General features: G+C 39.5%; 1 protein-coding gene across 1 annotated transcript; it reads left to right on the top strand.

Moving 5' to 3' along the window:
- Positions 1-1,809: 1,809 nt before the first annotated feature.
- On the top strand, positions 1,810-5,796 carry LOC148019888 (3-hydroxy-3-methylglutaryl coenzyme A reductase 1-like). The gene is made up of 5 exons (XM_087700081.1): positions 1,810-2,261; positions 2,926-3,934; positions 4,207-4,388; positions 4,471-4,817; positions 4,901-5,796. The coding sequence occupies exons 2-5, from the start codon at positions 3,021-3,023 to the stop codon at positions 5,162-5,164; spliced, it is 1,707 nt and encodes a 568-aa protein (XP_087556207.1). The 5' UTR covers positions 1,810-2,261; positions 2,926-3,020; the 3' UTR covers positions 5,165-5,796.
- Positions 5,797-13,960: the final 8,164 nt, after the last annotated feature.

Here is a 13,960-nt window from a genome sequence, read left to right as displayed (position 1 = left end):
AAAATACCATTGCTATCACTAACAATCATCGAGACCCTACGGACCGCTTATCAAGTTAAGCGTTTCAAGCAAGTGGCAATGGCTACCTCTCACATAACCGTGCATGCTCTCACACAAGGATGTAGTGAGCTTACCATTGAATCTGATCGTTGTAGTCCTCTTCCTCGAATCCTTCGATGGCTCCATGATTCAATGCACTAGCTCAAGCAAGCTCCATCTCCATGCTGGAAGCTTCAACCTCTATAGCTGTGCGCATGAGAAAAGAGAAGAGAAGAAGGAGAAGATTAGAAGAAGAGCTTCTCCATGGTCCCTTACTTACTATCATAGGCTCACACTCTCCCTCTCTCACATGCTCTCTCTCCCTCACACACTCTCTCATGCACAAGTAAGAAGCAAGAACAAGAACAAGAAGAGAGCTAGTTTGCACACACACCAAGAATAACCTTATCCATTCACTTTTTGGCTTTTATACATGCCCTTCTCCCCTTGGGCACCCAATCCATTTCCATGACTGGCCATCCAACCTTGGTCCTCTTTTTCACTCTTTTTCTATTCTTTCTTATTCTCATGGCTCCTTTATATGCGCCTTTTCATTTACAACTTGCACAGGAGGGATCCTTGTTTTTTTATTTTAAAAATATTCACACGCTTCTTGGTATTCTTTTCCCATGGGGTTGTCTTTTTATGCTTCTTCTTAAGCCTTCTTTGTGCCTTGTCTCGTTCCAAGGGTTAATACCATATATGTGGGAAAAATAGAATATAGAGAAAAATAATATGAACATATGCTAGGTTTCAAAATGTGGAGGCAATAAGTAAAAATAAAAGGATAAAATTTACATATTGGATGAATCATGATAAGCTTGCTCTTTTTAAATGAAAAAAACACACTAGATAAGTGCTCATGAAAACCAAGGTTTAATGTAAAATGAATTGTAAAAAATGCAAAAAAGAACCTTCAAAATTTACAAAAGCAAGCACACAACCTTATAGTCTATAAAATTTGTAGTTACAGAACTGGTGAATACATGTACTTTAGTTGAAAAATCCCTCCAAAATTTTGAGTTCAATGTTATTGTATTTGCTATCAAAAATGTTTTTCATGAACAATTAACTAGGTGACCAAGAAAGTTTCAACTTGTAAAAAGCATTGAATGAAGGCGTGTACAAGAAGACAAAGTACGATCTCCACATGTAAGATTAATGGTTGACCTTACACATGAAAGTATTTATGGTAACAATCCATTTCATGTGATGTAGACAACCAGAAAATTTCAAGTAGAACATTAGCATTTGCCTTGCAACCGACCAACCATCGTACCACTGCATAAGCAATTGCTTAAGTAAGGCCCATGCAGTGCCTGGTACATTTGTGTTGTCTTTTTGGGCAGCATCAAGTCAAAATTGGATGGTCATGCTCTGCCTAGTATCTTTTAGGCGTCTTGTTTGGGCAGGACAAATAAAAGTTGGGCCAAAGAAATAAATAAGAATAATAACAATTTGAAAATTGAAAGGCATGTATGTAAATATGAGAAAGTGGGCTTAGGGAATGGGGATTGTAATTGTTTTTTTAAAAATAAAAACTTAGTTAAATGTTATAAGAATTTGAAAGGCATGTGTGATATGTATAAATACGAGACACTAAAAGAAGTCTAAGTAAATTGGGGGGGGGGGGGGGGGGTGTATTGGTATTTGACTTAATTAATTGCATATGCACAGGATCAATAAAAGGAGGGGATGTGATTGTTTATTTGACTTAGTTAATGGCGGGTCTAAAAGGGTGGTGGCTTCGAAGTTTAAAGGGCGTTATGGGAGAATCCCACGCGCTCTCTCTCTCTCTCTCTCTGTGTCTGTGTCTGTGTCTGTATGTGTGTGTGTCTCTCTCGCTCTGTGCCTATATATCTAAGGCTCGCAGCCCAGATGTCTACCCTTGCCTTTCCCGTAAAAGACCACATTTAGACGAGCAAAACCAAGGAAAAAAATATATCAGAGATTCAGAGGGCTTCTCCTTTCCTCTCTGGCGCCCCGTCAAGGCACAGAATCCCTGCAGTTACATGCAGTTAGCCTTGATACGAGCACGATCCGTTTCCATAAGCCTCGAGACGAGCAAGACCCATTTCGACGCACAGGCTTCTTGTGCATTTCCTCGTCGTGGGCTGCCCTCCTTGTCTACACTCTTGCTTGCCCTGCAATCAAACTGACATTTTTTCTCACTTCGAGGTTGCTTGCCCTGCAATCAAACTGAAGGTTTTTCGAGATTCGAGGTAATGTTACCGACCGCGCGGTTTCGACTGTCTGCTGCTGCACACTTGCTGCATGATTTCCTCCTCTCTATCATGTTTTGCTCTCTCTGCGAGCAATGCATTTGCTATTTTATTGACTACGGAAGCTACAACTATTTTTATTGTCTGATCAATGCATCTACTGTTTTACAACTATTTTCGTTATCCGATCTCTGATCAATGCATGTACTGTCCTCCATACCCAAAAAATTTAGCGCGAATTTTATTGTCTAATGAATGCTCATACTGTTTCATCGAGTGCAATTTCAAAAATGATTTCCATCATATTTATTGTTCAGTGCAGGTTTTATTTCTGCATGGGTTTAACTAACACACTCTTTGGCGGATGCTACGCAATGTGTTTTGATTGTATCTTGACAATGCTTGAGCACCATGCTATTGTTTCTGATAGTCTTAAATTTGGCAATACTTACTATTCAACATCAACTCATATATATTCAATCAAGTATCTTCCTCCAATTTTCTGGATGTTGTACTTTAGAGTACCCATGATTTTTCCCAAAATGCAAGGTTCCATCTGCCTGGAAAACTTCATGATTCTCGTGCTGTTTTCTTTTACCTCCCTTCTTAGATTACTGGGTCTCATCCATCTTTGTCACCCTTGTTGGCACATTCAATGATACAGGCATATCTTAACCACAATCAGAATTGTGAAGATTGTATAGACCGAAGATCGTTGATCAGTCCCAACAGTCATCCTTCATACAAGCATCAGGCAGCATGGGTGCAGAATACACTTATCGGGAGGATGATTGCGACAAACCAATGACGAGAAATAAGGCAGTACCCATTAAAATCCGTGCGTCGGATGCACTCCCACTGCCAGTTAGCTTGACTAACAAAGTGTTCTTTATACTCTTCTTTGTGGCTTCCTACTTCCTTTTGAAAAGGTGGGGTGAGAAGAAGAAGGCATCCTCACCTCTGCATATCTTGAGCTTTGGTGAAATGATAGCTGTTTTTGCACAGATTGCATCGTGCATCTATCTGCTGGGTTTCTTTGGCATAGAGCATGTGCAAAACTTTATAGGAAAAGGCCCTTGGGATTTCGGGGATGAAAGGGACATGTTAATACGGCATCCTGAAAGCCCCTTGCCACCTCCGGTTCCTCTTAAGAAGCCTCAAGCACGGCTGAAAGGCCAGATTCTTACGGACAACAGTGATGAAGAAATTGCAGCTGCAGTTAGTAATGGTGCGGTAGCCTCACATTCCCTTGAAGCAGAGCTTGGGAATTGTGAAAGAGCTGCAATAGTAAGAAAGAGGGCTATCGAACTGATGACAAACAAGTCATTAGCAGATCTTCCCTTATTGGGCTTTGATTATAAATCCGTTTTGGGGCAATGCTGTGAAATGGTTATTGGGTATGTTCAAATTCCAGTAGGGGTTGCAGGACCTCTTCTTATGAATGGTATTGAGTACATGGTTCCTATGGCTACAACTGAGGGATGCCTAGTTGCAAGTACAAACAGAGGATGCAAAGCAATCCACCTGTCAGGAGGTTCCTCAAGCATCATTCTTCAAGATGGAATGACAAGGGCTCCTGTCGTGCGCTTTTCAAGTGCACAACGTGCTGCAGAGTTGAAGTTCTATGTGGAAGATTTGAACAATCTGGACAGACTTTCCATAGTGTTCAATAGGTAATTTGATTTCTCATTTTCTGAATCACATACTTATGCACAGCTTTGTAGGACAAAGGTACACATCCTCACTGATTTCAAGTGTATTGGGAAGCTTGCTGCATACCATAGGTGGTAGTAGACTCTAACTGCAATGCATATTTTCACAAATTGGCCTGCAATGATCAACTATGGAAGGCCATCCATAAAGTGACAAGTTCTATTATTTTGTAAATGAAGAAGCTTCCTGAACCTCAAATTTAAGTTTTCTTTCTCTGTTCATCATGGAACAGGACCAGCAGATTTGCAAGGCTTCAAAAGATTCAGTGTGCATTAGCAGGCCGCAATCTTTATATGCGCTTTATGTGCTCAACGGGGGATGCAATGGGCATGAACATGGTGTCAAAGGGTGTCCAAAACGTTTTGGAGCATCTCCAACATGAATTTGCTGATATGGAGATTGTAAGCATCTCAGGTATGCTAAGCTTTCTGCCTTGCAGATATGTATGAAAATGGCATTAAGATGGTTTTGTAATGGGAGCGTCTGCTGTCTACAGGTAATTATTGTGCTGATAAGAAGGCAACAGCTGTTAATTGGATTGAGGGACGTGGAAAATCTGTTGTATGTGAAGCTGTCATCAAAGGGGATGTGGTAGCAAAAGTGTTGAAAACCACTGTGCCTGCCTTAGTGGAGCTTAACGTGCTGAAAAACCTAGCTGGATCTGCCATTGCTGGCTCATTGGGAGGTTTCAACGCCCATGCTTCAAATATTGTAACGGCCATCTTCATCGCAACAGGCCAAGATCCAGCACAGAATGTGGAAAGTTCCCAGTGTATGACAATGATGGAGGCGATAAATGAGGGGCATGATTTACACATTTCTGTGACTATGCCCTCCATCGAGGTTAGTTCGAAGCTCATTTTCCTATATGTGTGCAAAATTCACACCATGCAGATCTAGGTCATGTAACAGTGTTCTATCTGCAGGTGGGGACCATTGGTGGTGGCACACAGCTAGCATCTCAGGCTGCCTGTTTGAACCTGCTTGGAGTTAAAGGCTCTAATACTGATTCACCAGGGGCCAATGCTCGATCCTTGGCAATGCTTATTGCAGCTGCAGTTCTTGCTGGTGAATTGAGTCTTATGTCGGCTTTAGCTGCAGGCCATCTTGTAAAGAGCCACATGAAGTATAACCGCTCTAGTAAGAATATCAGTGCGGATGCTGATGCTGTAACTAAAAAGGGGAAGTAATGTTATATCCCGACATTAGAGAGAGTTTGCACTATGAAAGGCTCAGCTTCTTCAGCATCTCCCTTAGCATGGATTGGTGCTTCTGTTCTCTCAACATTCTAGTGTGATATACCATTCGTGCCTGCTTCATTGAGCTGGATGTCTTCTTGGGTCCTCCTGTCGTCTGTGAGGATGGCCTTGGAAAGCTGATAATCTTGAGTTCTTTTGCTCAGATATCCTCATAAGGTTATTCATGCCAGAACAGGTGTGAGCTTGTTGTAACTTACTAGTGCATTCAGTTCTCTGCAAGCATGATGATTAATCAAAACGACCCGTGACATCATCCATGCGATCTAGCTGTTGGGTTGTGAAATGGTCAATCATTGGTAATTACTCCTTACTCAATGATTTGTGAGACCTCAAATAAGACAAGTTGAGCATGATCTACCTGTTGTAGGCTCTCTATTATTTGTATGGGAGCCTTGTTTTTTGGGTCAGAGAAGGTTAGTAATACTTAAGCTGTAATTATCTTTTGCCAAATTCATTGTACATGGTGCAAGACTCTCCGGTTGACAATGATGGTTTTATGCCAAGAATAATGGTCATGAACTCGTTACAACAGCTAATCATGAGTCTTTGTTCGGTCGTACGAGCTCATCTTGTAGCTCTTTTGGACCTTTGCAGAATGTTGTTGGTTCTGTAATTAAATTGGTATTTGAAACTTCAAAACATTAGTTTAATCTTTTTATATCAGTACCAAGGAAAGTTTCAGCTATGTGAAGTTGTCAGTAGAAAACATTATTTAACCAACTTATTTTTCTTGTTGGCATTCCTAAACTGTCTTTGTAAGGGTCAGAACTTTTAGGCCATAATTTGTTGTCTAAAGTTCCTTGGTCTGAAGTGCTTCGTCGATTCGATTCTCACGCCTCAATATGGTTGTCTGTTTTGTTCTGCATGTACCATAGCTTCATGGGGAGAGTGTCGTCTCTTCACTCTTTTCCATTTTGCAATGTGGTATTAGAGCCCCTGTTGCTTTCCAGAACCTCTCTTGCATCTCCATTGCTCGACAACTATCAAAATTAATAATAGGTGCAATTTACGAGGATTTGGTTGTACAATCCATTCATATTGTACAATGCAAAACATAGAGAACACTTGCAATCAAGGGTATCAGTCCAGGAATTCAAAAGATTTCCTGTTGTTGCAGAATATCATAAAAGCAAAATTGCACTTTGCAACAACCATAATCTAATCGAAAAGATATTAAGGTAACTATTGTTATCACCTCATTAAACCATTGCCATTGCTAAAGTGCAGCCTTTGAGTCTATATTTTTGAAAATAGCACTTAAGAACTAACATTAAGTACAAACATTACTTTTTTAAACGTATGCCAATGAAAAAAATTGAATGTCATACCATGTCAAACTAATAAATTTTATGTAATGCCAAGAAGGTAAAAGTTGGAACTTCAAGCGCATATATCTGATTAACAAAGAGCATAATCATAGTTCACCTCATTCATGTTGAATGAAATCTCTACAAGGTTTAGTCTAGTACCTTACCATGTGTAATAAGTTCGAAATCTACAATTGAAGTGGTAAGCCCTATGTAGACCATAAATTTTATTAGAGTTTGATGAAGTATTTCACACATGGTCAACACAAATAAGACATTAATTCATGCATAAAGATGATCCAACATAGGTAGGGATCTATCAAATCTAGCTCCCAAGTAAAGATACTTTAGTCTACATGACCTTAGAATTTTATCACCACTTTGTGTGACAGAAAGAGGATTGAAGTAAGTATTTCCAATACACATTGAGATGTAAATTTTCACTATTGCAAACTCAATTGTTACCATAGTTGGAACACATGTCAAAGGGTGTGCTAATATGGTTTCATCTAAGGATCCTCCTTTTGGAAAGGTTGTGCATAAGATTTGAGAGGTCCCTAAATCACACAAAGTATAAATTTCTAGTTTGTGCAAACTAAAGTATGATTATCATTCTATTGTTTACATCACAAAGATACATATGATAATGGATGGCAACCCATGCATTACAATGTATTCCTTGTGTAAAAGGATAAATCCAAGCTAGGTTCTATGGGAGGTAATCCATGCACATTAGGTAGACCTTGGAACCTAGTACACAATCTTATGTGTGTGAATGTAGTAAGATGTTGAAGAAAAATGCTTGTAACAAGCTCAAAGGTCCTATTTGTTGAGGACTTGGTATCGGCCCTTGTCTCTCTAATGATTTACTTACAAGCATGAAGGCTCATCTATCTTTAGATTACCCATTCTCCCTCCATTCAAATCTAAATAGTCAATTGGAAGCTCTAAGATCCAATGGCAACCATTTCCCTAGAGAACTTGCAACTTTGTCCATTATTAGGTGCTCATGTGCTTCCAGTCAGGGTTCTCCCTTCAACTAGTATCAGAGCCATTACACTTAGGAGCTTCCTTGGCATTCTTCTTAGCTTGTGATGAATACCTACAGCATTTCACTCATGGTAGCCATGGCTTCTTCACCCTGCAGTATGCATTGAGCTCTATCTTCCACATGGCTTGTTCTTGCCTATTGAGGCTTGCTCCAGGGGTGCAAAGGACATTTTTCATTAGTGTTTAAGCCTCAATATTGAGGAGTAGGACTAGCAGGTAGGGAAGCCAACGCAGCGTGATTTGCACTAGCTCCTAGACACTCATTAGACACTTGGTACTCATCTTAGTCACTCTTGGCATTGGTCATTGACATTGACATTAATCTTTGAGCTTTTGAACTTTAGTTTGTGTGTGGATACTCAAGGTAGCCTACTATCATAAAACAAGGACAACCATTGAACCACTTTGAGAGCTTCACTTATGCTCATTTACTCATGCTATGATGTTGAGATCATTGGAGGATGCTTGCTTGATGTCTTAAGATGTTTTATGGCTTGCATTGAGCTCATTTATCTCATATTTTAGAGGTTATTCCATTGTTGTAATATTGTGGACAACAAGCTTTTACAAAGGGAAGTTTTATGCCTATTGCTCCTGGATGTCATTCGGCTGTGTCATATAAACATATTGATGCTTAGCATTGGTCTATGCACTCAAATATGCTATGGGATGCTGTTGAGCCCCTCAATTTTGAGCTTGATGTCATTCATGTTGACTGTGGCTACATGCCTTTGTTACTTCAGTGGCTTACGCAAGTATGGGCTTGAAGACTCTATTGGGACTTATGCTCTTGGCTTATGCTTCATGTATCTTGGATGCTTGAAAGGCTATGTACTTGATGTTTTGAGCTTGTATTGCTCATTTGGCATTCAATTTTGTTCTAGTGGGAGTTACTTGCACTACTTTGGATACTTTGCATTTGAGTAGAGCCTTGGGTTTATGCAATTGATCTTACTTTAGTGAGACCGTGGAACTCAGTTGAGTTCTGTCTATGCTCTTTGGATGCTATTTGGATTCAATTGTTGCCTAGTGGGATGATTTGATTCATGCTTTGAGTTGGCATCTATCTCTATTAGGTTGTTGCCAATGATGTATTCATCTTACTTGGCTATGTATTGACCATCTTTACACTTGCTTAGTCAATTGTGTATTTGGCAGTTCTCTCTACTCTTTATAGTTTTTTCTCTGTTAGATACTCACTTGGCTATACTTTTTGGACTATTTTGCTCTCATCTACAGTAGTCAATTTGTCTTGGATTGTGCTTGTTTCTTACATTATGGCAAGTGCATCGAATGTCATTGCTATCTTCAATATTGACAATTTGGATGCCACAAATTATAGTTGTTGAAAGGCACAAATCAAGCAGGCTCCATTGAGACATAGGGTGTAAAGCTAGAATGCTTTGATGCAGAGGATTGGGCTGAACTAGATGAGTTATGTAAATCTACAATCATTTTGCCAATCTCTAAGTAGGTTTACTATAATGTTGTCTCTGGTGGGTAGATCATCTGGCAGCTATGGGATAAGTTTCGTAATGTCTATGATAAGCAGAGCCCTGCCTCTCATATGTATTGGCTGAAGTTACTGATGGACCTTCATATGAAGGAGGGAACTTCCATGCTTTCTTTCTTAAACGAGTTTCATTCTATTTTCAATCACTTATCTTCGTAGGGTATTGAATTTAAGGACAATCTTCCTCCCTTGTTCTTGTTGGTTACATTGGTTGAGTCATGGGATACATTTTGTACTACTATATGTGCAAATATGTCTACTAATGGGATGAAATTGCAAGTGTAGTGGGTGTACTCTTGAACCAAGAGGCTAATAGAAAGATTATAGATGCCTCCTACACCTCTCATGCTTTGACAATCAGAGGAAATAATGGTAGGAGTAATAATGGTTGCTGTGAAAGATAGTCTTAGAAGTCTTATTCTCAATCACGTGGATAGTCTCGTAGTAAGTCGCATGGTTGTAAGTCAGTATTGACTTGTCACTATTGTGGCAAGCAGGGTCATATTCAGTCACAATGCCATAAAATACATGATGTCAAGCACAAGGAAAAGGGAAAGGGTAAAGTGCAAGAAAAGAATGATGATCACAACATTATCCCTAGCAAGTCCAGTGGCAAGATTGAAGAGATTAATGTGGTGCAGACTAATTTTGATGATGACTACATACTTGCAACTTCTTCTCTTGATGTTTTGCATTGATGCCTGGGGTCTAGTACCTATGCTCAATGTTGGTTGATGGGGCTTTATTTCATGTCACCCATCGAGAGTGCTTCCTTCAGGCTGTATATTTACTTTGCATGATGTACGCCATGTTCGAGCTTTAACTAAAAGCCTACTTTTGGTTGGATGGCTAGATGATGCAGGTTATGTTGTATCTTTTGGTAATTACTCATGAAAGCTTACCTATGTGAGTCTTGTCCTAGCACGAGGTGCCAAGTCTAGCACTCTTTATCCCTTACTTGTATTTGGATCTATCAACCATATTTTAGTAGTGGCTATAATACCACATGTATCGTCATGGCATCATCACATTGGACATATCTCACTAAAGGGAATGAAAATACTTACTCACTTGTAGTATATTTTGTCCCTTGACTATAAGCGTTTTTACTATTGTGATTATTGTCTTTACGGTAGGCAGATCTGCAGTTCATGTAAGAAATCTGGCATTATACGCCTAGGTAAGCATGTGGCTCTTGCTCATTCTGATGTTTATGGACCTATGCCCTACAAGTCTTTAGGTGGTGTGAAGTATTTTATTACTTTCATCGATGATTTCTTGGATAAGGTATAGGCATACCCCGTCAAGAAGAAATCGAAAGTCTTGGCTACATTTCAATGTTGGCTTGCTCTTGTTGAGAACCAATCTAGGGGTATATGTGCTGAAATGCCTATGATATGACAATGTGGGAGAGCATGTATCTAAAGCCTTTGAGTAGTTTTGTGATGAGAGGGTTATGAAGCATTAGTCGACTGTCTTGTACAATCCACCCCAAAATGGTATGTTTGAGCGCATGAATAGGATAATTCAGGAGTGAGTTCATAGTATGCTTAGCAACGCAAGCTTGCCACAACACTTTTGGGATGAGGCAATTACTATTGCCATACATATGATTAATCAATCCCCTTGCACTGCTCTTAACTATCAGGTTCCCAATGAGGTTTGGTTTGGAAAATCTCTATCATATTCTCATTTGCATATCTTTGGTTGTGAGGCTTTCTGTCATGTTCCCAAGGACAAGCATAATAAGTTGGATCCTAAGTTTGTGAAACACATCTTTCTTGGTTATGGGGATGCAGATGAGATGGGCTAATGCCTCTGGGATCCATAGGCTCCGAAGATCATTTGCAGCCATGATGTTTTCTTCCATGAGGAGAAAATTCATAAGCTTCTTGAGTAGGTCATTGAGATATATAGGGTGATATTTCAAGAGGAGCCTCCTTTTACTATACAACTAGCTAGATAGCTTGTAGTAGTTGATGCTCTAGTGGCCAAGGACTATGATGTTAGTCAGAAGATACACGCCAACCTGTTCTATAGTGGTCTGCTAGAGATAGATTGGTATGCACCCTCTATCGATTATGTTATGGTGATAGATACTAGTGAGCCTCTAACCTATGATGAGGTCATGTGTAGAGGTGGTAGTTACTCTTGGGAGAGGGGCTATGCAGTCAAAGTATAACTCACTACAAAAAAATCATATGTGGGATTTGATTCCTTTGCCTAGTAGAAAACGTGCTTTGCCATGCAACTGGGTATACAAGTTGAAGAGCACTCATGGATACCCCAATGTTGGGACCTGAAACGGGCTTGACATTGGCTCTATGGCACTAGCCCGGGCCTCTACTACTCACGTCAAACCACCTCACACACAGCCTCGCGATGGCCAGGAGCATCTAAGAACTTTGTGTTTGTATGGTTCGTAGTCCAATGGATAATTCTTCCCCACACTCCTTAGATGGAGTCCCTAGACATATTGGTGTTATACACCACATAAGCACACACTTTAACATAGAAATAGGGCTGAACTGAGGCTAAACCTCATGCTTCAGCTTTATCATACATTCACAAACATAAATCTTATTTTTTGGATGCAAAAAATCTATTTTTTATTTTTTTCTTATTTTTGCTATTTATTTATAGAAAATTACTGATAGTTATTGATTTACTGGTTTTGATTAATTGATCTTATTGATTTTCTTATTTTATTTCAACCCATAGGAATAGCATACGTACGACAAAACCCCCAAAAACACATAATTTCCCTTAAATTGCATAGTCGCAAGTTTTGTGTGTTTAGCATAAAATGATTGTACGACTAATTTTTCTTGATTACTTCAACGTGGCTGATAAATCAGAACATTGGCAACCAAATACAATAATTTCCAACCATGTTCAATCAAAATTTATCATAAAATAATGAAATCTATGACTTACTAAAAAAAATTGCGCCTTATGACGTACGTATTTCGAAATTGGAGGCATGCTGATGCTCTTCAACAGCCATTGACGATCCATCCAACCTTGATTTATGCGTCTTTTTGCTCTCCATCATCGCATGATCAAAATCTTCCATCTCAGCCCACCACCCCCTTCTCTCATACACTAATCTATGAGAATATACAACAAGAGGAGAGAGGAGAGAGGAGAGAGAAACACTAAAATCAAATCTCTTCAATTAACGTATTATTTTTTGATCGGTTCGGAGTGATAGATGGTGAGGAAAACAAAGATCTCATGGCCCGGAGCCTGCCTTTGATGATCAACAATAGGAAAATCATTAAAAAATCGCATTTTTGGGGCACAAAAAAAAACGATGTCTCACCCCTCCACCCCCAAGTTTCATGAAATGTTGTGTGTTTTCATTTCCAGGCTAAAACCAAGCTTATACTTTAACTTTGAAAAAAACTAGTTCCAACTTTTGTGTTCACACTTGGTTGAATGGGTTTTTTGTCAAATAGAGGCCTGAACGAACTCCGATTCACGAACAGACTAGAAGACTGGCTTCGTAATGTCAAAATCTATAAGTTGGTTTTCGTCACGCACTTTTTGGCTCCCAGATCTCATAGTTGCTTCATAATGCGAAACCTTGCAGGGATTAAATGGGGGGTCAAACAGACTCCGATCGACGAACCAAGACTTGTGTTGCGTTCATAGCATCAAAATCCATCTAGGGAAACTCTAGCTCATCGATCCGCAATTTTTTTCATTTTACATGTAAAATTGGTATTTTGCGCTTTTCAGGCCTTTTTTCTGCTTCAAAATGGGCTCTAAAAATCCGGTCTCATTGGTGACTAGGGGATAGGGTGACTCAGTTTGTCAAATCCCATGAATTGATCTGCACAAACAAAAACCATAAAAAGCATCAAGCTGCTACAAAAAAACTCAATAAAGCACAAGAACAACTCTCACTCTACCCCCTGATAAAATCAAGGCATGAAGATTCTAGACCTTAATCTCCCACGTGAAAGATTCGTCTTGCCACTTAATACCTTGATGAACTTGGTGGTAACATTGCTCAAAATACGGATGCTCAAGATAAGGAATGATTCTTCCCATCCGATCGTCTTGGTACCTTCTACTGCATGTTAAAGTTTAATCATGAAGGACCTGCACAGGCACCAAGCCCAACGTCAACCCTTACACATAGTAAGGATTCAGCTTATTAAAGTTAACTTTATTCTTAAACTCTACCCCCCCTGAAAATATGCTAAAAGGGTTGTAGAGCCATTCTTTCCTAAACATACAATTTTGTATGGTCCATCCCACTTGGGTTCTAATAATTCACTGTGAGCATCATAGTACAACACCAAACTAACCCTTCACAAATTTATACTTCTTAGCCCAATTTAGGTCGTGAAGGGCTTTCATTCGCTTCTTCCCTACTTCTTGATGTAATAAAAGCCTGCAACAATCGAATTTTATCAAGATATGCCAAAGAAACAACTCATTCTTGCAATGCTTCTGCCTCTCCAAATGAATGATTGAGGGCAAAGTGCATAGAGTGGGCAGCTCTATGTCATATTGTAAGCCCACACCGCCACATACAATTTTTTATCCCAATTGCGCTTGCTTTCAAATATTATCTCAAATAAGATTCTGACAAGCTATTTATTCATACTCAAAACTTGGCCATTGGCTTGAGGATTATACGGGGTAGTTTTATTGTGCTTAATCTTCAAAGCTTCTGTCAAGGCTACTATAACCTTGTTCAAGAGGTGTGTCCCTTGATCAGACACTCTCTCCTTAGGTGGACCAAAATGACAAACAATTTTCTCCATGATGAAACTAGCCGTTTCCTTAGCATTATTATTCACCGTTGCTCAAGCTTTAGACCACTTTGTAAAGTAGTCTATC

The sequence above is a fragment of the Lygodium microphyllum genome, chromosome 19 (assembly GCF_053477565.2).
Source record: "Lygodium microphyllum isolate KBCC chromosome 19, Lygodium_microphyllum_v1.1.10, whole genome shotgun sequence".
In the NCBI taxonomy this organism is placed as follows: Eukaryota; Viridiplantae; Streptophyta; class Polypodiopsida; order Schizaeales; family Lygodiaceae; genus Lygodium; species Lygodium microphyllum.
The sequence above is the reverse complement of the archived record's forward strand: the minus strand, read 5'-3'. Positions and strand labels throughout refer to the sequence as shown.